This window comes from Callorhinus ursinus, unplaced genomic scaffold, assembly GCF_003265705.2.
Source record: "Callorhinus ursinus isolate GAN/ISIS: 27379988/994484 unplaced genomic scaffold, GSC_fseal_2.0 scaffold37, whole genome shotgun sequence".
Taxonomy (NCBI): Eukaryota; Metazoa; Chordata; class Mammalia; order Carnivora; family Otariidae; genus Callorhinus; species Callorhinus ursinus.
The window spans coordinates 6,554,390-6,576,796 of record NW_027397099.1 but is presented as its reverse complement, the minus strand read 5'-3'; the positions used below and the strand labels follow the sequence as shown (position 1 = coordinate 6,576,796).

The window sequence follows — 22,407 nt, the reverse complement described above, 5'->3', positions numbered from 1 at the left end:
ACCAAGCCCGACTCACGAGGGAGGCCTTTTTCTGATCTGACAGAGGCAGGAAGCTCGGAATATATGTGAGCATCTGAGGGAAAAAGACAGGGCATTGGGAACTGTTAGCACTGGGGGCCTTTGGAACCTTCTCCAGCTGATAGTGCAGTCAGTCTGAGGAGACTGGAACACTGGCTTCTAGTTCATCTTGAATCCTAAGCTTCATGGGGTCTTCACTTCCCCTTTCCAGCCTCCAGGCATCTATACTCTGAACAAACCATTCCTGAGCCTCGCCTGGATGCAGGTTTGTACTGACTGATAAAAAGCAAACTTCCTGCTCAGTTTGGTAAAAAGAGCCTGGGCATTAGGACCAAGTTCAAATCCTTACTCTATCAGCTGACCTCTCTGAGCCTTGTTTTTCTTTTTTCTTTTTTTAAAGATTTTATTTATTTATTTGAGAGAGAGAATGAGAGACAGCATGAGAGGGAGTAGGGTGAGAAGGAGAAGCAGACTCTGCTGAGCAGGGAGCCCGATGTGGGACTCGATCCCGGGACTCCAGGATCATGACCTGAGCCGAAGGCAGTCGCTTAACCAACTGAGCCACCCAGGCGCCCTGAGCCTTGTTTTTCTAATCTGTAAAATGGCAATGGTAGTGAGGTTTAAATGGGTTGTGCTGAGAATTTAATAACATAGTAAAGTGTCGGGGTGCCTGGGTGGCTCCGTCGGTTAAGCGTCTGCCTTCGGCTCAGGTCATGAGCCCAGGGTCCTAGAACTGAGTCCTGCATTGGGCTCCTTGCTCAGTGGGGAGTCTCCTTCCCCCTGCTCTTGCTCTTGCTCTTGCTCTTTCTCTCTCCCTCTCAAATAAATAAAATCTGTTAAAAAAAACCACACATAGTAAAGTGTCTTGCATAAGACCTAGGACAGCAAGTCAGGTGTCCTCCTCTGATCTTTGGAAACCACACCCCTTCCTCCTGCCCTCACAGGTCAGGCTCTGGGTCCTCCCTCTTTCCCCATTTTCTCCACTGTCAACTCGCCTTCTCAGCTGGCTGTTAAGATATGATCCCAGCAGGACCCAGCCCAGGTGCTCAGGCCCTTGCTCCACCTATGAGTCTGGGGGTCATGAGGTTGGAGGCCCTATACAGGACTGGTGAGGCCAAGAATGATCTAATATTAACTATTCTTTTCTTCTGAAATCTTCTCTCTTGGACTCTTGTAACACTGTGTTTTCTAGGGCCCCACTCTCCAACTGCCCCGTTTCTGGATTCTTCTGTGGGTCCCATGGCTCAAACTTGGGTCTTTCAATCTGTTTACTTCCTAGGATAGTAAATTCATTTGCATGGCTTCAACAGTTACCTCTACAGCAATAACCAACAATTCAGTATCCGCATATTGTCTCATCATTCATGTGCTAGTCTGGTGTTGCCAATCGTCCACAGGATCCATTATCTAAATGTCTTACTATCACCTTCATCTCAACCAAAATTCATATTCTCAGTCCAAAGCATCCCTTCCTCCCAACTTTCCAGCACCTGAGCTTCAATGCCAATAGTGCATCTCACCTGAAGATCCTTTTTTTTTAAGATCCTAATAATACTTTGTACTCTTCATGCTCTTCTGTCCCTCGCTGTCAGATACAGGTGTACAGCACAGGCTTAGGCCAGGGTAACTAAGACTCATGCAGATCCCAGCTCTACTACTTCCAAGCTGTGTGACCTATGTGACCTCAGGCAAGGTAACTGATCTCTCTGAGCTTCAGTTTCCATACCATATATAATAGTTACGATGTGCTTGATACCTAGTAGATGTTCCATAAATGGTTGCTGGATTGCTGTTACTAATATTTCTACCTTCGAAATTTTAGCACCTCAGTAGCCCAGATCTTTATCACCCCAGACCTGGATTCTTTCTACAATCTCCCACCTGACCTCCTTGCCTCCAGGCTCAGTCTTGCTAGTCATTTTGTACACTGTGACAAGGTTAGTTTCCTTAAAAAACAGCTTTTAGTCTTAGCACATCCCTGATGAAAACCTTCAGGGTACCCCAGTATCCTCAGGACAAAATCTCTATCCTCTTGGGTGAGCAAGACCCTAAGCAAGACCCTGCCAGGCCCTATGCCTGACCGGACCCCTGATCCCAGAGCTTCCCCAGTTCAGTCTTCCCACTGTCCTACAACCATACCATGTCTATTACCTTTTGCCTATGTAGGCCGATTTCCAGGAATGCCCTTTCTTAACCTTGACCTCACCAGCCCATTCTAACCTCTTCTTCCTTTCTTTGATCCCTAGCACACAAAAGGTACTCAGCCAATACTTACTGGTTTGAATTAAAAATGGACAGTGCTCTATCTCTATTTTCATCAAATTCCTCTACCTCAATTTTCACCAAAGTTTTGCTCAGGGAAGGCGTGGGGAAGATAAAACAGATCATTACTGAGAGGCCTGGGGAGAACCGCCTCGGGGCTCAAAAGCAAGACAGGGGGAAGAGAACACTCATGGGATTGGGACTGACTAAGGCCCCACCCTGTGGGAGGCAGGGAAGCCTGTCTGAGCCAAGTTAAGACTGGCCATCCTATATTCTGGGGCTCGGCAACAAACCCAAAAAGCAACGAGAGAGGGCAAAAAACCTGTCCTCACTGAGGAGAGGGAGCATGATTCTTTGAGCTGAGAAGGGGGTGGCTTTTCTAGGGGGAAGAGGAGGCAATGGTAAGGATGGTGTCACCATCCCATGAACCCCATCCTAAGGGGCTACAACTGAGATTATGACTGGTCATTCCTGGGATCTATGTAGTAGACATCCTCTGGGGCCCAGGAGATAAAGGATGCATGGTAGGGGGCTAAAGGGGGTGGGAGCAGCCCTATTCTTGCTAAGGGGAAGGAGCACCTTCCAGGGCCAATGAGGAAAGGGTGACTTGTCTCCGGTGGGCAGCAGAAGGGAGCTGCCAACTCTCAAGGCAAAAGGGACGGAGAGGCCATCCCAAGAGGCCACTGGGAACAAAATCTGTTCTCTCTCTCTCCGGCCAATGGCGGGAGAGTGGTCTTGTTCCAGGCTAAGGAAAAGGAACAAACATCCCATGGGGTGAAGGAGGTAGGGACAGCCATCACTAGGGACGGAGGCAGTGGGGAGCAGGCCTGTCCTCGGTGAAGTAATCCAGCGACTGTGGCCGGAGTTGATGGGAGGAGCAATCTGTCTCCTACCGCCAGGGGGAGGGGGCAGCCGTCCTTCGCGGCAGAGGGAATGGAGTGATCATCCCAAGGGGCCAAGGAGGATAAGATCGGTTACCCTTCCGGGACGAGGGGATGGAACGGTCATCTTCCAGAACTGAGGGGGAGGGGCGGCCATCGCTAGAGAAGGGAATAGGCAGAGACCCTGTCCTCGCTGAGGTGACAGGGCAGCCATCTCTTGGGGCCGACCGGGAAGGAGAGGATGGTTCCCCCAAGCTAAGGGTACGGGGTGGCCCAAAAGCGGGGCCGTTACCCATAGCCTGCAGCTCCTTCTCGGGCAGGTTGTTTCCGCCAGGCGGACGGAGCCTGGCGAGCTGTCTGACAGCCCCTCCCCCCACCCCGAGACCCGGCCCCCCCGAGGGCGGAGCCTGTCCCAAGCCAGGCCTGAGGGCGGCCTCCTCTCACCTCCAGGGGTTAGCGACTCCGCCATCGCGTCCCCGCCGCCTCCGCCCCCGTGCAAGGCCTTCTGGGAAATGCAGTCCTAGCGACTCCGGGGGGGGGCGGGCCTTGGGAAGGAAGTGGACCCTCCCCACTTCCGTCACAGTTGTGACGATTTGGGTCTGCACCGGAAGTGCCTGTGCTGCCGATGCGGTCCCTCCGCACCGCGGTTTCGGTCGCTCCCCCTTGTTTTTCTGGCGGGGTGTTGGGGTCGCGCCAGGGCGGTAAGGGGGGCGGGTGGGGGGGGGTTCGCAACGGCAGAGGATTCCCGGGGCCGGGAGACTGAAAACAGAGGAAGGATATCAAAGGAAGCGGGTCCGCCAGAGGGGGGCGCCATACAGTGGCCAGACCCTACTAGAGCTAGCGCGGGGGAATGGAGGGGCGCACCGCCATAGCAGAAGCGGTGCGGGAGGGGAGTGGGCGTCAGTACCAGACTGTACCAGACCTGGTCGGAGACCTTAGGGTCCTGAAAGGGGTGGGTGTCAGCCGAGATCTGGACTACTCCAGCAGAGGCCGGAGGGGCGCACCATTCAGCGCCACTCGGGAGTCCCCCTTGAAGGGGTAGTCAGCCCAAAGCTGGACCTTACCAGCGGAGCCAGGAGATATCAGCCTAGTGTTGGATTGTTCCAGGGTGAACAGGAGGCGATCATCGGTAGGGGTGTTGCACAGATGGTGTCAGCCCTAAGCAGGATGGATGGGAGGAGGGGTGGGTATCCCAAGGATTGTGCTTGATTTGAGCACATGGGGAACTGGCTTAGGTGCAGGTGTAATAGGGTCTGTACCCAACCAGACTTGGGGGGAGGGTAAGGAGGACCCTGGCTGAGGAGGGCTCTGACAGCATCTTACCATCCCTCTGCAGCCCAAGGGCAAAGTGGGCACGAGAGGGAAGAAGCAGATATTTGAAGAGAACAGAGAGACTCTGAAGTTCTATCTGCGGATCATACTGGGGGCCAATGTAAGTACCTACCTCCTTGCTACTGTGCCCACCCGAGATCCCACAGTCAGCTCTGGTGGGGGTGGGGGTGGGTGGGGGGTGGTGGTATGTGACAGCCATGTGTAGTTTTCCAAAAGAAAACTACAATTAAAAAGAAATGAGGGGATGGGGCGCCTGGGTGGCTCAGTTGGTTAAGCAACTGCCTTCGGCTCAGGTCATGATCCTGGAGTCCTGGGATCAAGTCCCGCGTTGGGCTCCCTGCTCAGCAGGGAGTCTGCTTCTCCCTCTGACCCTCTCATGCTCTCTCTCTCTCATTCTCTCTCAAATAAAATCTTAAAAAAAAAAAAAAAGAAAAGAAATGAGGGGCACCTGGGTGGCTCAGTTGTTAAGCGTCTGCCTTTGGCTTGGGTCATGATCCCAGGGTCCTTTCCTGCTCCTAGGGAACCATGCTTCTCCCTCTCCCACTCCCCCTGCTTCTGTTCCCTCTCTCTCTGTGTCTCTGTCAAATAAATAAAATCTTGGGGTGCCTGGGTGGCTCAGTTGGTTGAGCGACTGCCTTCAGCTCAGGTCATGGTCCTGGAGTCTTGGGATCGAGTCCCGCATCAGGCTTCCTGCTCAGCGGGGAGTCTGTGTCTCCCTCTGACCCTCCCCCTTCTCATGCTCCCTCTATCTCAAATAAATAAGTAAAATCTTAAAAAAAAATAAATCTTTTTAAAATCTTTAAAAAAAAAAAATGAGAATGGATCCCAGCCCAAAGAAAGTGCAGAGTAGTCAAAACAACCAAAAATGAAAGGAGGGTTTGAGTCTCAGATGGACTTGAGCCCATCCTTCCCATCCCAGATACACAGGGCCTTCTTTCCTGGACTGACATATCAGAGGGGAGTCTGGGGACTCAGGGAACAGACCCCTTTCTCCCACCAACCCTATGAGAAACAGCCTGTCTCTTTCCACAGCCTGGCATAACTCTTGGTCAGAGTTGAGGAAGGCCCGTGGTTTAGGGTAGCTTTTGATCCCAGCCTGATCATATATCTGCTTACAGGCCATTTACTGTCTTGTGACCTTGGTGTTCTTCTACTCATCTGCCTCATTTTGGGCCTGGGTAAGTGTCCCCTATCCTGGGAAGTGGATAAGCATATAGGATTACTGGCTGGCCTTTGATACCATTCTTATTCTGCAGATGGCCCTGGCCTTCAGTCTGGCAGTATATGGGGCCAGCTACCACTCTATGAGCTCGATGGCACGGGCAGCCTTTTCTGAGGATGGGGCCCTGATGGATGGTGGAATGGACCTCAACATGGAGCAGGGCATGGCAGAGTGAGTGTCCCCCGCTGCCAGCCCAGGTGAGCGGCCCCAGGGCTGGGGTTTTGGGGCCCAGATAGCCCAAGACCCACAACTGCCTGCAACTTGAAGAGGGTAGAAGGGAGATGAACTGGGGCCCATCTACTATTTTTGGCCCTTGCAGCCTCCCTTCTATCCACAGGCACCTTAAGGATGTGATCCTACTGACAGCCATCGTGCAGGTGCTCAGCTGCTTCTCCCTCTACATCTGGTCCTTCTGGCTTCTGGTGCGTGGGGCTGGAGCATTTAACCCTTCTCTTCTTTCACTTCCTGCACCTGGCTTCAAGTTACCTTTTTTGTCCTAGGCTCCGGGCCGGGCCCTTTACCTCCTCTGGGTGAATGTGCTGGGCCCTTGGTTCACAGCAGACGGTGGCACCCCAGCACCAGAGCACAATGAGAAACGGCAGCGCCGACAGGAACGGCGGCAGATGAAGCGGTTATAGCCCCTGACACTTCGGCCACAGGCTGCATGGCCCCCATGCCAGGAGCAAGGAGGGCCTGCCTAGTCCAGGCCCAAAAGCAGTCTAAGGTATAGGATTATTGAATAAATGGCTCAGAATGTGGCTAATGGCTGTGTGGGTGATAATGAAGGGCGATGCAGGAAGAGCCAGTCCTGCTGTACTGTAGCCAGTATTAGCCTCCTGCTACAGACCAAATGTGGTGGGTACCTCGAAAGCAGGAAAATGCTCGGGTTGGCTAGGAAAACTTTATTATACTCCACATATTCGGGGAGCTCATACAAGTACGTGTGTACACACACACACACACACACATGCACACACACACACACACACACACACTTGCACATAGGCATGCACAGCTAATACTGCTCAAGGCACTGTCCACTGGGCACAGAGTGGCCCTGGGGTTGAGAAGAGGCCCAAATTCTGCTGATCCCTCCTCACTCTCTAGTCTCTTGTACTGCAGGCTGGGGCCCCGACAGGTAGGTGCCCTGGAGGCGGCGCCTTCATACCTCCAGGCCAGGACCCTTGCTCAGTCCCAGTGCCTGCACCAGGTCCTCTCCGAGCCCGCTCTTCAGCGTCCGTCTCACTGCAGGGACAGAGCAGGGTTGGAAGGGGGTTGATGGGATTAAAGTGGGTAGTGGGCATTTGGGGAGTACTCACAAGACTTGCGGTTGCCCCGGGAACGCTTGCGTTCCCGAGCAGCTAAGGCACGGGGACTGCTCTTGGTCACTGATTGCACCAGCAGGTCCATGATCTCATCTGAAGTGTCACTGGGTAAACCGGAGCCTGGGGGTTCTTCTGGGGGTGCAATGGAGGACCCCATTGCTGTCAGCATGACTGGGGAGCCGCTCTGGGCCATGCCTAAGGGAGACCAGATGGGGAAGTCAGGTCAAGGTGACCCCAAAGCCCATTGCTCCCAGTGGCCCCAGGTCCCACCTCTGCTGCGGCGGCCATGTGTGGTGTCTTCAGGCTTGCTGGTCAGCAGACTCTTCATGCTGGCGTGACTGTCAGCATCACCCCGCCCTGGCCCACTGCCCACAGCCACTGGGACAGATGGGTTGCTGGGGGCTTCCCCAGCTACACCTGAGAACTTCTCTGTCTGCAGAGGAGAGAAGGATGAGCTGGGAGCGGGGGAAGGAAGCCACAGGGGGTGGCAGTCCAAACCTGGAAGGGTGCCCACCTCCGTGATCATGCGGCCCCGGGTCTTGTTGCGCTCACGGTACGTGGCACGCTTCTGCTGCTGCTGCAGCACCCGTTCCCGGCAAGTGCGGTACTCCAGTGCAAACTCACGCAGTGTGTGGCAGAACTGCATGATGCGTACCTCGCGGGCCGCCGGGGCTGTGTACCCCAGGTACAACAGGAAGGCGTGGAACCTAAGCAGGTCGGGGTAAGGAGGGATGGTGAGTCCTGCGTGGGGTTTGAGGGATGGTGGTGGCAGTCCTGCCTCTTTGGCCCGTGTGCCCACCTGTTACAGACACGGCGGTGCACTACTCGCAGCATGGCTACACGACGGCCACATTGGGCCAAGAAGTGGGTGAGGCGGGCACGCAGGGCTGGGGCCAGCTCATGCTTGGCCAAGCTCCGTAGGCTCTCCTCAGCTGCCCGGCTCCGACGCTCCAACTGCCCCAGGTTCTCAGTCAGCTGCTCAAAGTCCACCTGGAAAAGCAGGGGGTATGCATGCTGTCCCCCCACAGAAGGGCACCACCTGAGGCTGCCTCTGTCAGGCCAGCCAGCTTGGGCCCTAGGGACCCAGAGAGCCAAGAACCTGCCTCCTGCCCTCCAAAAGCTCACAGTCTAATGCAGGAGACAAGTCCATTTAATCTAATGGGGAACAGGGAAGCTTTCTTGGGGGAAGTGGTGGCTAAACAGAGACCCAAAAACAGTAGGTGTGTGTAGCCAGGCCAGTAGAGGAAAGAGTGTTTCTGGCCAAGGACACTGCCCACGCAGACACCTAGCTGGGCACACTCCGGCACAACAGCCCAGACAGGGAGGGAGAGCCAGCCCCAGGAAGTTGCGCTCCCTCATTGCCGTGGCTGGTCTTAGCCAAGCCGCTGGCTGGTGCTAACCTTGGCACAGCGGGTCAGGGCAGGGATTTCTGAGTAGAGGTCCGAGGAATCAGGCCGGGTCTGGAGCACCAAGGAGCAGAGATGGTGCAGCAGTGACTGCCGGCGCACTGTGTCCTTCACCTCTGACACCTTCTCCAGGTAGCTCAGCTCGAAGCCGCTGCTCTGAAAGGACCCCATCTGAGCCTGGGCCTGGCTGGCTCCAGAGCCCTGGCCACCAGCCCTCGTGTGCTCCCACTCACCTGGGAACCGTTGAGGAAGTTGCCCACAGCCAGGAGAGTGGCCAGGATGCAGCGGAAAGTGGCATTTTGTACCAGCTGTTCCATGCCCACTTTCAGGTCAAATAGTGGTTCTGCGATTTCCTGGAGTGGGAGATGAGAGACTCTCAAACTACCTGGTCCTTGTGCTCACCTGCCCCCGTTCCTGCCCCGCCCCCCCATAATCCAAGTACCCGCTCCATGCTGTCATAGTCCAGCTTGAAGGCCCAGAGTTGTAGGCGGGCGGCCAGGCCCCCAATGGAGGCAAGGGTCATCAGGAAATTCTCAGCTGGGCCCAAGGGTACGTCAGGATTGGCCAGCTGGGCCTCCTCGATCTTCTGCCGCTCCTCTTCCGTGGGCATCATAGTCAGCAGTTTCTGAGGATGCAGCCACCACCCCACATAGTCCCCTCAGTCCTGGCCTGAGGCTTCAGGAGTTGGTTTGGACTCATCCCTAGGTCATCTGGGGGATCCCCAGGGTCTGGGGACTGCTCTGTAGAAATACCAAGCCCATGCCCACTGACCAAAGGAGAGGGCCAAACCTCCCACCTCCCTCCAATACCCCTAGCCGGTATCCCCACCTCAATGCCATCTTTGCTGACAGCAAACTCATCAAAGTTGAGCAGGGCAGCCTTAATGACATGCACAGGTGGCAGGGTGGTTAGGCCAATGTTGATGGCGTTGCTGCGCTTGGGGTCCAGCACTGTGGTCATTGTCCGGCGGCCCTCACCGGCTTTCTTTAAAGTTGAGAAGAGTGGTATGAGATTGGGAAAGGAACTAGCTGGGGCAACAATATAAGAGGGCACTCTTAAAGCCCCTTTGAAATGGCTAGATGGTGCGGTCACCCCACAACCAGGGATCTGGGATGTGTAAGACTTTGGAATGAGCTGAGATTCTAGTTAGGGCTTTGCTGATACCTTGTTGAGAGACCTCAGACAAGACTCCATGCCTTTCTTTGCCTCGGTTCCCCCATGTGGGAAATGAGTGGCAGGTCAGACCCTTAAGCTCTGACTGCCTCCTTCCTCCACTGGGGTTACCCTGCAGACGAGGGTGGGTTTACCTTGGAAGGCAGCACGTCCTTGGCACGGGACTCAAACAGGTGTTCCAGCCGGGCTGTGTCCACCGAGACAGGTTCCAGTGAGGCCCATAGGGTGGGGCAAGGCCCAAAATGGCTCCCAGAGCCTCCATGGCCCCCAGCCAGCTTTAGCTCCCGCCAGAAGAGTTTTACTGTCTTCCTCTTGGTGGGGAGGGCTAGACCATCAGGTGCTGAGGGAGGAAGGGGGGCGGCTGGAGGTGGAGGTGGTGGGAGTGAGCCTTTGATGGGTGGGGGAGGGGGGGGCGGAGGAGGCGGGGGGCCTCCAGAGAGCACAGGCAGTGGGGGGGGGGGGGGGGGGACCCCTTTCACAGCCTCCACAGCCTCCACATTCAGCATGTCCTCGTCTTCGTCCTCCCCCAGATCTGAGAAGTCCAGGTCTCCAATGCAGAGTTTGGGTACACGGATAGGAAACTCCTGAATGGGCTCGGCCTTGGCACTTGGTGGGGCCAGTGGCACCTTGGGTTCTGGCTCAAGGCGCCGCTGGGCCCGGAGCAGACCTCGGGGGGTAGGGCTCTCGGGGGTTCTGGGTGCAGGGCCTGGTTCTGGGGAGCCCCATAGTTCCCGGGTATCTGGAAAAAAGCAGCAGCTGTCAGCATCATGCCCTCTGTGGAGCAAAAGGGCAACATGAATGGATTCTGCCCACCCACCTACTCACCTGGGTGTCCATCGGCCTCATCAGGCATGGCCCCAGCCAATGTCTCTGCCCGGCCCTGGGCCAGTGCAGCCTGCTTCTCTGTTTCTGCCGCTGCCACATTCTCCAGGAATCGGGTTCTGGAGGGAAGCACTTGTCAGTGAGGGTGTCTGACACACCCCAGCCCAGGGTGGTGTACATGCCTTGCTGGGCCCCTGGGCACTGCCCCAAATTGCAGGCACACAGAGACACACAGAGAACAGTCCATGCGCTGAGCAGACCCAGGACTTACCCCCCAAGCCAGCCCCTGTTCAGTCCTCCATATCTGGGGAGAGTCAATGCCAACCCAGCATCCCCAGTTCAACATATGGAGAGAAGTTTTGCTTAACATCTAACTTGCAACCTTGCTTGCTGCTGTTCCTGTTCACTGTCTTGATTCTAGACAAGGACCCTCAGAGCAGGGGAAGGGGACAGCTGTTCCAGTGGGTACACCAGGCTGTCCCATGTCTGGCAGCTTCTGAGAGCTATGACCCATGCCTAGAAAAGGGCCCAGTAAACAACAGGCTTTAGCTTAAGAGTCTCATGCTTTACTGACTGAGCTACCACAACAGGCACTCAGTTTATGTTAAAATAATGAATGTGATCCCAGTGTCTTTTTTTCAGCCCTTCCAGCCTCTGTTGGCCCTCAGTCCCTGCCCTTCCCTCAGTCCTAGGTTGCTCCTTTACCCCGATGCCATACACACCCTGGATACCCCCCTGCCCTATTCCTGGGAGACTGGGCCCCAGGTTGGGAGTCTGTGTCCTCATTTTTGGTTAAAGCTGTTAAGGTGTCACTGTTGAAGCACAGGGACCACTATGACCCCAATGAGCTGCTTCCCTTCCCCTTGGATAACGGAGGAGGCGTATGTCTGGGAGCGGAAGGGCCTGAGAGTCCCCCAGCTCTGGCTGCATGAGGCACATGGAACCCCCGCTGGGGGGAAGCAATGCTGAAGCCCTGAGCACATGGCAAGCCTGGCAGGCTGGCCTCTGTACTTACTCCAGCCTGGCCTGCTCAGTAGGGGACTGAGGGACAGGTGGGCTCTCTGGGGCCCTGGGTGGGGGGGTGAGAGGAAGAGATGGTAATTGTGATGCCTGCTCCACTCCAAAGCCCAGCAGCTCATACCCACACAGAGCTGGGCAGTAGCACCAGGGGTTCCTTCCCAGCCCCAGTGGGAAGAGGAGGCGTGGAGGAGGCAGGACGTGAGGAAACTGGAAATGGAGGGGAGAGACGGACATGAAGCAGGACAGGGTGCAGTAGGAGACAAAGATGGAGCAGAACAAGAGAGTCGAGATAGCGGCAGAGAAACAAAGAAGGGGGGCAAGGGCATAGATGACAAAGGGGCAAGGACAGGCAGAATGCCAGGAAGAGATGAAGACAAGCAGCAGGACAAAGAAGTCCAGTCAGAGCAGAACCCCACCCCCCAGCAGTCACTTACCAAACAGGAGCAGTTTGGTGAAGTCTGGAAAGAAAGAGAAAGCACGCGTTTGGGCAGAGGAGTTTGGGCAGAGGAGGCAGAGGGCCTGTGGAGGGGCTCAGAGTGGAGGGACAGCTGGAGAGAGGACTCTAGGGGCAGCCTCTATCTCCCTACTTACTTGTAGATGCTCCTCTCGCTGGAGCTGTCGGCTGAGGGCCCCACGGAGATGGCGGGAAAGAGGTTCACCGAGGTACAGAGACCAGAAGCTGGGCCCATGGGGCTGGGAGCCAGGCCCTTCGCCAGGGCCGAGCCAGCGGAGTAGGTGGAGATTACGGTTGAGGCGGGGTCCGAGGGGCTCGAGGCGGGGCCTGTCAGCGAGGTGGGGCCTATGCGGCTAGAGGCAGGGCCTGCAGGGCTGGAGGCGGGGCCGGTCGGCGAGGTGGGGCCTGTGCGGCTAGAGGCAGGGCCTGCAGGGCTGGAGGCGGGGCCTGTCAACGGACCAGGCCACTGCAGGCGGATCCACCCCTCCCCATGTGCAAAGGCACGTTCTTACCCAGGCTCGGAGGAGCGCACAGGGCAGCCCCCGCCCTCTAGAGACCGGCGGCTCCTCTTGCCCTCCTCCGAAGAGGGCTTTCTGCGTTCCCGCCGCCCACCTGCAGCGGCTTCCTCAATGTCTCCATCCTCCAACCGCAGGGCATTCTAGTGGAGGTGGACCCAGATCCAAGCCGCTGAGACTCGCATAGGTAGGGTGGGGTGCTGGGGAACTGCACCTCTTCCCTCCCTTCCAGTCGCGCCCAGATGGCCGAGCCTACCTCATAGAGCACAAGCTGTGTGCGCAGATCGAAATCAGTGCCCGAGGTGCCCAAGTGGCGCTGGACCAGAGCCTCCATGCCCTGCTGCTCCAGCGCATCTGTCACATCATAGAAGGAGTCCTGGTCCGGAAGTGCTGCCAGTGTCTAGAGGATTGGGGATGGGGGGGGCGAGGCTAAGGCTGACCGGAAGTTAGGAGCCTTAGGGGCCCAGAATTGGCACCTGGTTCTCCCCCCTTCTCAGGGCCCCCCCACCTTGTTGATGAGGGTGACTGTGTACACCAACAACTCAGGGTCAGCGCCATTCTTCTCCTCTAGGATGGACACCAGATTGGCCCAAGGAAGAGAGCCTGACACACAGAAAGGGGAGCGATCATGCAGGGACAGGTAGGAGAGAGGGCTCTGAATGGTGGGGGAGGAAGGGACAGTCTCCCACCTGTGGAGCTGGCCACAGAGTTGACTGCGCAGATAAACAGCGGTGCGTTGTTCTCAGAGTATTCCACAAACACCAGCAGCAGCTTCAGGGCCGTTTTCACCACCAGGCGGGACTGGGGGAGGGGTCACCACACATGAGTGGGGCGTGGGCCAGACTTGTGCTAGCTCCTGCTGGGGAGGGGTAAGGGCTTCTGGGGCTGGACCCGGAGAGGAGAGTCCAGGCAGAAAGACCCTGGCCCTAGGTCCAGGTGTTGGAGTGCCTCCTAGCCTTAGAGGAGCCTCAGTCTCACTCATTCCAGCCCACTTTGAAGAAGAGCCGACTGAGGTCAGAGCGAGGCAGTGGGGAAGGGTGCATGGCTGTGTGGAGGGCCACTTACCACACTGGCGCACAGTGTGTACAGCCACTGCACAGTCTCACTGTGGGCCACCACGCCCAGCATCCCATCCACAAACAGCATCAGCTGGCCTAGTGCTGGAGACACAGGGACAAGAAGAGGTCAGAAAGGGGTCGCTGAAGGCAGGGGGCATGGGGGAGGGATGGGGCTGACCTCGGAGGATGTAGCTCTGGTAGTTGTGGTCAGCAGCAGCACCCACACGGATCAGGCAACTCAGCCCCTCTGAATGCACAAATTCGGGCACCAGGTCCTTGTCCTCCTGGGGACACCATGGGTGAGTTTAAGCAGGGCTCAGGCTGGACGCCCACCCCCAGCCCACTTCTGGGCCTCACCTGGAAGATCTGCTTTAGTGAGAAGAGAGAGCGACGCAGCTCAGGGCCACTGGAGCCATACAACTTTTCTGCAAGGGGTAGGTGGGCACAGAAGGCTCAAGGGGGCACAGACACCCTCCTCTACTGGGACACAATCCCCCACCAAAGAATATTCTAGCACTCTTGAACCCCCAACCTTCTCCTCCACTCCCTGACTCTGGGCAACCCCCATTGCAGTTTAGCTGCAGCATCAGCCCTGGCCCTGGGGAGAGAGGTCAGGATAGGAATGGGGAGGGCCACGCATCCTGTCTCCCACGCGCCTTGTCCACTGTCCAGCACAGGCCTGAAAGAAACTGAGCCAGCATGGGTGGGGAGGGGGACTCCTGGACTCCAATGCCCTCATACACTTACCCAGGATGGCACTGACCCTCACAGAGAGTTGAGTACGCAGGATGAGTGTAGGCTTCCTCCCTTTGCTGGAATCAAGCAGCCTCGTCAGCAGTTTCCAGGTCATTCCTCAGAGTCCCTGCCCCCACACCAGGACAGCTAAAGACCACCCCACCTGCCAACCCTGGCCCAACTCCTTCCCCCCCAACAAGAGGGTTTGTGCAAACATAGGTATCTCAGGTATGTGCAAGAGTGCCCCCACCCCCCCCACACACCTCCCGGGCATCAGGTAACACTGGCCGGCCTTGGGATTCCCCTAGCACCATCCCCTGGCAGGAGGTAACCCACAGCCTAGGCTAGAGATCAGGTGTCTTGCCTGCTGACACCTGAGCCAGCCCCTGGTAGAAGCAAGGGTGGGGGCCAGCCTTGCCTTCCTGGTCCCATCAGCTCTGACCTGATCTCTTCATAGAAGCCCTCTAGCATCTCCCGCTGCTCTTCCAGAGACAGCTCAGGGTCCAGGTAGTATCCAGAAGGAGACACTTGCAGGGCACAGTCCTCCAGCTAGGGGAAAGAGGTGGCAGGGTATGTACAGAGACACCATGCCCTCCCACCTCCCACTCAGAGAGCTGGCAGAGTGGCATACCACAGGGTGTGCACTGCAGCGACGCATTCCGTCAGCAGCCATCTCTCCCAGGCCTACTATGTGCAGTGCCCACGCACCCCAGGGGCCAGGCTTTCTTGCCCCTTGTACGTGCTATGTCTTCCACCTAACACCTACCCATTCTGTAGGTTTCAGATCAGGTAATGGTTTTTTGGAACGCTCTCCTGGACTCCTCTAGCCAATGCTAGGCGACCCATTCCACCCCATGTGTGTAGCTCCCATGTGTGAGGCCTTCCACACAGCGTGATAATGTCTCATATACTACTCTTCTTCCCCACTAACCATGAGTTCTCTGGGTTCAGGCACCGTGTCTGTCTTGCCCCATGCTGTATCTGCAGAGCCTAGCACAGCTTTTGACTCACAGTAAATGTTCACTAAACACTGTTGAGCTAATGAACATGAATAAGGAAGGGGAATAAAGATGGGCGGGAGCTCCTGCTTTCGAGGAAGTTCACAGCCCTGGGGGTGATAAGCTGCATCCACAAAGCAGTCAAGCCCAGGGAGAAAGTGTTAATGAATGCTGGTGAAAACCCAGCTGGGAGGGAGTGTGTGTGTGTGTGTGTGCATGTGTGTGTGTGTGGTGTCTCCCTGAATTGAGACCATGAGGAGCTTTGGGTAATCTATAGGCTGTCAGTCCCTCTAGGCTTCAGGGTCTTTGCCCTGCCCCAAGTGGGCTGGACCTCAGAGGCCTCCAGGTTGAAAACCAGGTTTTAGGGTCTGACTCCATCAGTGTGCACTGGGTCCCTGAAACCTGCATTGTACAAGGCACACATTCTGTCCGCTTCTCTGCTTCCCAGGTATCCCTACCATGCCTCCAGCCTGGCTCCCATCCACCCCCACCAGGCGTGACACTGCCCTCTTAAGAAGTACCCTAGTGGAGTGACTCCAGAGTCTGAGGGCGGCACTGTGCCCCTTCGAGACACCTCCCCCGTAGCACAAAGCCAGTATGCAGGGCTCAGCAAAGTCCCCTTCAATTGAGCGGGCCTACTCCTTGCCGTACCATGGCCCAGGGAGAGCCCGCTTCTGGAGAAGCAGGGTGTTTCCTGGCTTCCCTCTTACTGGGGAAGTCAATCCCATCATTCGGCCTGCTGTTCTGCCAGCCCTACCCTGCTCTGGGTCCAGTCCAAGGGCTTCCAGCAGCATTTGGTCCCCTGGGGGGGAAGGGAGTCCAGCTCCTGCCCCTACCCCTGTTTCTGCTTTGCACCCCTGCTCATGCCTGAGAGCCTGACCCCCCTCCTTCCTGGCAGTTCAGCCTTGAGGCCCTTGGGTGACGCCCCCTCTCCTCCCACCCCCCTCCCCCACCCCGTCTCGCCTGGGACATGGGACATAGGACAAACACTCCGGCCTGTTCTCTGTCCCACTTCCTGCCTGGCTGCCTGCCCTCCCTTGGGCGCCTTGGGCGGGCCTGGCCTCTCTCCCCTCCCTGGGAGCAGAGTCGTCTTCTCCAGGGCCTAACAGGAACAGGCCTGAGATGCGGAGGCAAGGCCCCAGGGCTGGGGTACTCCGTCCTGGGCCAGCTCAGCTGAGGGCCGCCCCACATTCCTCCTGATCCCTCTTCCCACACGATGACTCAGCAGCCGGCCCACCCCACCCCCATCCAGGCACAGCTGCATCTCCTTCCACCTTGGACTAGAGGATCCTGGGACCCTAGAGAAACATCTCCACACAACCCTGCCGTAGCCCCAGAGCAACAGATTCCTTCAGGGATCCCCCAGATCACACACACACAGACTAGTTCACTCATTCAAACATTCATGAACCAGGCTGGTTTTAGGTGTTGAAGACATAGTGGGGAAGAAGATACTGCTTCTGCTCTTCCTGCCTTCCAGCCCAGCTGGGGAGGCAGGCAGGCTCGCCTCAGAAAAAGGCTACAAATACATGTAGAAGTACAAGGGCCATGAGTGCTAAGCAAGGAGAGGGGCAGAGTGCTGTAAAGCTAAACACTGGAGGGGTGATCAGATTATACCTGGTATGTACTTCCACACCCAGGTTCATGGTCCGTGCTATACATATATGCTCTGCTGGAGCACAGGTCCAAGAAGCACATCCCCAGAAAGCTCGGCTCTGGCAGGCTCTCTTCCCCTCCTGCAAGCATGCTTGTGTGCTCTAATCCCAAGTGAGCAGAGAATGGCTCTCTCCTTCCAGAAGGCCTGCATGTATTTGGGGTAAGGTCCTGAAGGCCAAGTGCTCCATCATCCAGCCTCCTCAGATGAGCAGGTTTAACCCCTTTCCCTCCATGGTGGCAGCAGTGGCCTCCCTAGAGGAGTCCTGAGGTAACAGCCAGCCCAAAGCCTCCAGGATGGTACCCCCCAACCCAGCCGCCTGTCCTGGGTGGAGATGGGGGAGGGTGGGCTAAGGTAGCAAAGAACAGAGACTTCCTGCCAGCTGGGTGGTGCTTGTCCCTCACACCCCTGGCCCCTTGCTCGGGTCACCCTTCTGAGAGCCAAACCTCTGGGGTTTGTTTCTCACACCCTGGGGCTGGGCCAGGCCAGAATAAGCCTACTGACAGTGCTGAGGGTCAGCACAGGGCCCGTGTGGGCCCACATCCTTGACTCCCTCCTGGTTCTTGTCTTGCACGCTTCTCTGTTTCTGTTTTGGAGTACAGTTCTCTCCATTCTTCCCAGGCTCAGCCCCTCCCTTCAGCATCCAGCCCACTTTTCTCTTGGTTCTCTGGGCTCAGGCTCTTCTGACAGCCTACACCAACTCATTACATATGGCTTTAAATGCAGGGCCAAACTTAGGGGACCATGGTGTCTACTCCCCAATATTTTTCATAACTGCAAATCAGGAGAGAATGAACACACCAGGGGCAGGGAAAGAAGATGGAGAAGAGGGCAGAATTATATGCTGAAGGACTCCTGTTTTAGGAAATAATTTTGCTAACTGCTTTTTTCTTTTGCTCTCCTATAAACACGAGACCCTTGAAGCACCTGGCTGGCTCATTTGGAGAGCATGTAACTTTTTTTTTTTATTAAAAAAATATTTTATTTATTTATTTGACAGAGAGAGACACAGCGAGAGAGGGAACACAAGCAGGGGGAGAGGGAGAGGGGCTCGATCCCAGGACCCTGGGATCATGACCTGAGCCGAAGGCAGACGCTTAACGACTGAGCCACCCAGGCACCCCAGAGCATGCAACTCTTGATCTTGGGGTCATGAGTTCAAGCTCCACGTTGGGTGTAGAGATTACTTAAACAAACAAACAAATAAATAAACTTTAAACATGAGACCCTCCTTCTACTGTTACCTTGGGTTTCCAACGAGACCATGACTTCCTGGATGAGACACTATGGATGGGCCTTGAGGAGGGAAACCCATAATAGTTATGCCTCCCCTGGGCGCCTGGGTGGCTCAGTTGGTTAAGCGACTGCCTTTGCCTCAGGTCATGATCCTGGAGTCCCGGGATCGAGTCCCGCATCGGGCTCCCTGCTCAGCGGGGAGTCTGCTTCTCCCTCTGACCCTCCCCCCTCTCAGGCTCTCTCTGTCTCATTCTTTCTCTCTCAAATAAATAAATAAAATCTTTAAAAAAAAAAAGTTGGCCTCCCCTGTGTCACATATCAGGTTGCCTAGTTGTCTGATTCTCCTGCTATTCCTTTTTTTATTTTTAAGTTTTATCTACGTAAGCAATCTCTGCGCCCAAATTGGGGCTCAAACCCACAACCCTGAGATCAAGAGTCAAATGCTCTACCAACTGAGCCAGCTAGGTGCCCCTCTCCTGACAATCTTTTTACAGGTGAGGAAACCAAGGCTCAGAAACTCAGTGAATATGCCCCAGGCTGCACATCCAGGAATGGAACCAGGGCTACCTGACCTAGATCTTGGGTGGATGGACTTTGGAAGTGCTCCAGGGAACCCTGGAGGGGAGGTGGAGCGGAGGGCTGGAGCATGTAGTGTTGCCAAGGGCTGAAGACCACCCCTCAGCTTTCTGGACTCAGCAAATACCCCGAACTGGTCCTCCTGGTTGTAGCAAGGGAACACAAATGAACACATACACACCATACACGCCAAGGTAACAATGCCTACATCTGCAAGGACCTAGGTCCTGGGGTCCCTCACCAGGCTGCATCCCAGCCTGATCCCAGAATGACCAGTAAATTGGACATGGATGGTGGCCCCAGAGAAAGCTGGGAGAAGGCCATAACTCATGTCCGCATCCCAAACTTCTAGTCTCCCCAAAAGACCTCCATATCAGGGAAATAAAGGACTCCGTTCATCACCAGAGCACCCCATCTTACCCTTAAACCTCCTCTGGGATCCCTCCAGTTGGTCCCTGTCCCAGCAGATCAGGTTCACACTTTAGCCCCCTTGCCACAACTGCTCCTGAGAGGTAAACTGAGGCTGGAGTAGGGAGGGTGCAAGGTCAAGAAACATCCCAGGACAGTGCCACCCCTGTTCTCCTCTAATCTTTAGCCACAGCTGGGGAAACAGTTACTGGTGACAGACAGATTTCTAGGGCTATCCCTGCTGCTAGAAGTAGGGGGCTCCTCGGGCCTTTGCATCAGGGTCAGAGCAGGACTCAGGTCTCTGTGCCCAGAGCCCAGGGAGAAGTCAATGCTATCTCAGACGTGGCAGGGCCTTTAGGTGTCAGAGACGGGTTCCTGAGGCACTGCCCAGAAGACCAAAATGTAGCAGAGCTCTGGGTAAAGAGGTGAAATGCAGGGCCAGAGGGTCAGGTTCTCCCCTGGACAGGGGCAGGTCCCTGGGCTGGGAGAGGCTTGTGCAGAGGGAAGACAGATATTCCTAATATTCCCCTGGGGACACCAGGCATGGCCCAAGGCACTGCCAGGACCCTCCCCACCCCCCTCACCCCTCCCACTCCCACCCAAGTCCAGGAGATGAGTCAGAGGCTGTGGCAAGGAGCTTCCTCCTAGACTAGGAGGAAATGAGCAAGGCCTTCTCAGATCTGAAAGCTCTAAACGGTTTAAAAAGGAAGCCCCCAGGGGAACTCTAGTGGCTAGGCCCAGCCCAATGGGGTATGTGGGGGTGGAGCTCCAGAGGGAAAGTAGGCTGGGCCTTCCTATATTCCCAGGGAGGGAGCAGGGTCTGCAGGGATGATGAAGGTCAGTGCCCAGAGTGGGAGGGCAGATGTCGTCACTTGTCTGTGTCCTGTTCCTCTACTGGACAGATGTACAGAGGATAATGTATTGAGTGGTGATCTCCTTCTTATTCCTGCTCTAGGCCTGGGATGGGAATGCCTGAGTTTCTGGGCCACCTCTCCCCTCTATAGGGCTATGTAGGCAGGCTTGAGTCATGTCTGTGCCCCTGGGGCATACACTTATAGGAGGAGGGGAGGAACGAGAGCTGTTGACGTTTCCTGCAAGGAGGAGCCCTGCTCCCCCTCTCTCAGCTCTCTGATGTCCCTGCCCCTACCCTATTCTCAGTCCTTCTTCCTCCAGCCGTCTATTCCGGGGCTGTGGTCACAGTTTATATTTGGGATGAGCACATCACAGTGTATCTGACCATTCCTGGCACAGCTGCCAGCCCCAGGGAATCCTGGCTACAGGCACAGTGGTAACTCAGTGTGCCCACCAGCATATCCTGCCTGTGGGGGATATGGTAGTCCTCAGGTACACCAAGTGGGAGATCCTAAAGGTGGGGAGACCAGGAATGTCTGAGCTGGGGAGTACTTAACACATTCTCCATCTGAGCTCTTTAGTCTTTAGCTAAGAGTACAGAGCACCTGGTGCAGCAGGGAGATGGGTCCCTAAATGAGGGGAAGAAGAGGGGGTTGTTCTTTTCTGTTGCTGACCTCCCAAATCTGCCCCTAATTGGGAAAAGGTCTGTCAGGGCTAAGTCCTGTCCTAGAGTGGGGGCTGGGAGGAATACTATGTTCTCTGTAATGCACCAGGCTTATTTCAGCACCAGGAGTTCCAGGAGCGTGAAGGCAGGAACCTAGACTCGGTTCAACACCCCTCTCCAGCGCCCATCCTGAATTGAAGGTGGCCTCGGGCTGGAGGTGTTCCTTCCAGGCCCACCTCAGATTGCCCCTTTACAGGGCAGGACAAAAGGGGTTGCATCAAAACACTAAAGTGGGCAGTGTACTGCAACCTTCAAGCCGTGGCCTTGAAGCCCGGGCTCTGCCCGGACACGCGCCACTCCCCCCGCCAATAATCTCACTAACTCTCCCGCCCGCGCTCAGAGGCGGGGCTGGCCCGCAGAGCGAGGAATGCAGGCTGGGGGCCCGGCGCCCGGGGCACATTCCAGGGGAGACCCCGGGCCTGGGGGGCAAGTTTGCGTAACTCGCCCCCCAGCTAAGGCTGGGAGCAGGGGAGGGCACCCCCGCCAGCTCTCTCCTTTTCCTCACCACTCAGTGTGTACTGGCTGGCGGGGAACCCTGGGGGTGGTAGTGCGCCTCCCAGAGTCCTGGTCCGGAAACCCAGCGCGCCGGAAAGCGCTGCCTGCAGGGGGCTGAGCGCAGGGAGCCGGAGGGGAGGTAGGGCCAACCATCTCAAAAAGGGCCTCTCCCAGCACTGTGCACGAGTCGACTCCGGGACGCAGGCAAACTAGGGCAGGCTAGCGGTTTAAAATTAGCCTGGCCCGCCCCCTCCCTTCTAGCAGTGGGCCGGCTGCGGCGGGAGTACGGGATGGTGGAGGCGGTGACTCAAAGGGCTTTTCCACCAGTGCAGCCACCAGCTCTCGGCGTGTCCCGGGCCGGACCGCTTCCCGGAGACTCACCTCACCACGAGAAGTCTCTCTTCTACTGGCACTCCCAAGCGGGGCCCCCACCTACAGGGGCAACACTCCATCCGGCAGGACCCAATCCAGCCTCCAGAAACCGCTCGAGGCCTTGGCCGCCCCCAGTGGCCCGCCCCGGGTCCGCCCCTCTTCTTGGTCCCGCCCCACCTCACCTGAAGCAGGTGGAAGCTGGTGCTTCCCCAGCTCCAACTTTTAGTCCGCTACCACCCAAACATCCACCGTCACCTTATCCAGATCGGTTACCCAGGCAGACAGGCAACTAGTGGACCCCGAACATCTCCTCAGGTGGGCCTCACTTCGAGGGGGCAGCCAGAGTGGCGCAGACCACAAATTCCCATCTCCCTTCTTCAGCTTCCCTCAACTTGAGAGGCGTCCCGCGAAAGCGAGGCAGCGTGGACCTTAAGTCCCCAGTCCAAGACTTTCCCGCAGCGGCGCACCCGCTCCAGCCTCTCCCCGAGGGATACCTCCCAAAGGCTTTCATGGCGCCATGAACCTTTGATCGCCCCCAATCTTTCTCCGGGCCCCCTCACCTTCAGCGGCGCCGCCAGCAGGCGGTGCAGCGCGGGTATCTGCGCACCCAGGGGCAGTGCCCCGTCTAGGCTGCAGGTGGGGGCCCGACGCGGCTCCGGGAAGTTGGCACATGCGAAGGGGTCGGTGTCCTCCAAGTACTGCACCCGCACGGTCACCACTGATACCGGGTCCCCGTCTCTGCGGTCTTCCTCGCCCGCCATCGTGTGTCACTGGCTCGCCCCGCGCGCCTCCGAGAGGGTCCCGGCCCCGCCGCGGCGTCTACTCAACTAGCTCGGCTGTCTGGGCCGGGTCTGACCGGACGCTGCCGA

General features: G+C 56.7%; 2 protein-coding genes across 6 annotated transcripts; one reads left to right on the top strand and one right to left on the bottom strand.

Annotated features, from left to right (window-relative positions):
* Positions 1-3,749: 3,749 nt before the first annotated feature.
* Positions 3,750-6,473, top strand: TMEM208 (transmembrane protein 208). Of its 3 annotated transcripts, none has more exons than XM_025888902.2 (6): positions 3,750-3,862; positions 4,498-4,593; positions 5,612-5,671; positions 5,750-5,886; positions 6,035-6,137; positions 6,216-6,473. In XM_025888902.2, the coding sequence occupies exons 4-6, from the start codon at positions 5,750-5,752 to the stop codon at positions 6,351-6,353; spliced, it is 378 nt and encodes a 125-aa protein (XP_025744687.1). In that variant the 5' UTR covers positions 3,750-3,862; positions 4,498-4,593; positions 5,612-5,671; the 3' UTR covers positions 6,354-6,473. The 3 variants fall into 3 exon arrangements, with proteins under 3 accessions (XP_025744687.1, XP_073736249.1, XP_073736250.1); XM_073880148.1 differs by lacking the exon at positions 3,750-3,862 and adding an exon at positions 4,105-4,290; XM_073880149.1 differs by lacking the exon at positions 3,750-3,862 and adding an exon at positions 4,153-4,290 and having other exon boundaries at positions 6,053-6,137.
* A 129-nt stretch (positions 6,474-6,602) lies between these two features.
* FHOD1 (formin homology 2 domain containing 1) lies at positions 6,603-22,390 on the bottom strand. 3 transcript variants are annotated; one of them, XM_025888900.2, is made up of 24 exons: positions 22,099-22,390; positions 14,666-14,772; positions 14,236-14,300; positions 13,846-13,913; positions 13,667-13,772; positions 13,496-13,590; positions 13,120-13,231; positions 12,939-13,033; positions 12,687-12,830; positions 12,428-12,573; positions 12,053-12,349; positions 11,896-11,919; positions 11,457-11,510; positions 10,445-10,560; positions 9,754-10,358; positions 9,275-9,430; positions 8,889-9,071; positions 8,680-8,799; positions 8,441-8,602; positions 7,840-8,030; positions 7,555-7,747; positions 7,311-7,473; positions 7,035-7,235; positions 6,603-6,960 (listed from the first exon to the last, which is right to left on the bottom strand). In XM_025888900.2, exons 1-24 carry the CDS (start codon positions 22,297-22,299, stop codon positions 6,878-6,880), a joined length of 3,687 nt encoding a protein of 1,228 aa, XP_025744685.1. In that variant the 5' UTR covers positions 22,300-22,390; the 3' UTR covers positions 6,603-6,877. The 3 variants fall into 3 exon arrangements, with proteins under 3 accessions (XP_025744685.1, XP_025744683.1, XP_073736239.1); XM_025888898.2 differs by lacking the exons at positions 11,457-11,510; positions 11,896-11,919; XM_073880138.1 differs by lacking the exons at positions 11,457-11,510; positions 11,896-11,919; positions 22,099-22,390 and adding an exon at positions 19,108-19,349.
* Between the last annotated feature and the right edge of the window lie 17 nt (positions 22,391-22,407).

Bases quoted from the DNA above. Each gene is read 5' to 3' on its own strand.
- FHOD1 (XM_025888900.2), bottom strand. From the start codon at position 22,299: ATGGCGGGCGAGGAAGACCGCAGAGACGGGGACCCGGTATCAGTGGTG. The intron at 9,072-9,274 runs GTGGGGATACCG...CTGCATCCTCAG, and splicing joins TCAGCAAAGATGGCATTGAG to AAACTGCTGACTATGATGCC. The intron at 7,474-7,554 runs GTGGGCACCCTT...TCTCCTCTGCAG, and splicing joins GGGGCCGCATGATCACGGAG to ACAGAGAAGTTCTCAGGTGT.
- TMEM208 (XM_025888902.2), top strand. From the start codon at position 5,750: ATGGCCCTGGCCTTCAGTCTGGCAGTATATGGGGCCAGCTACCACTCT. The intron at 5,887-6,034 runs GTGAGTGTCCCC...TGGCCCTTGCAG, and splicing joins ATGGAGCAGGGCATGGCAGA to CCTCCCTTCTATCCACAGGC. The intron at 6,138-6,215 runs GTGCGTGGGGCT...TTTTTGTCCTAG, and splicing joins TCTGGTCCTTCTGGCTTCTG to GCTCCGGGCCGGGCCCTTTA.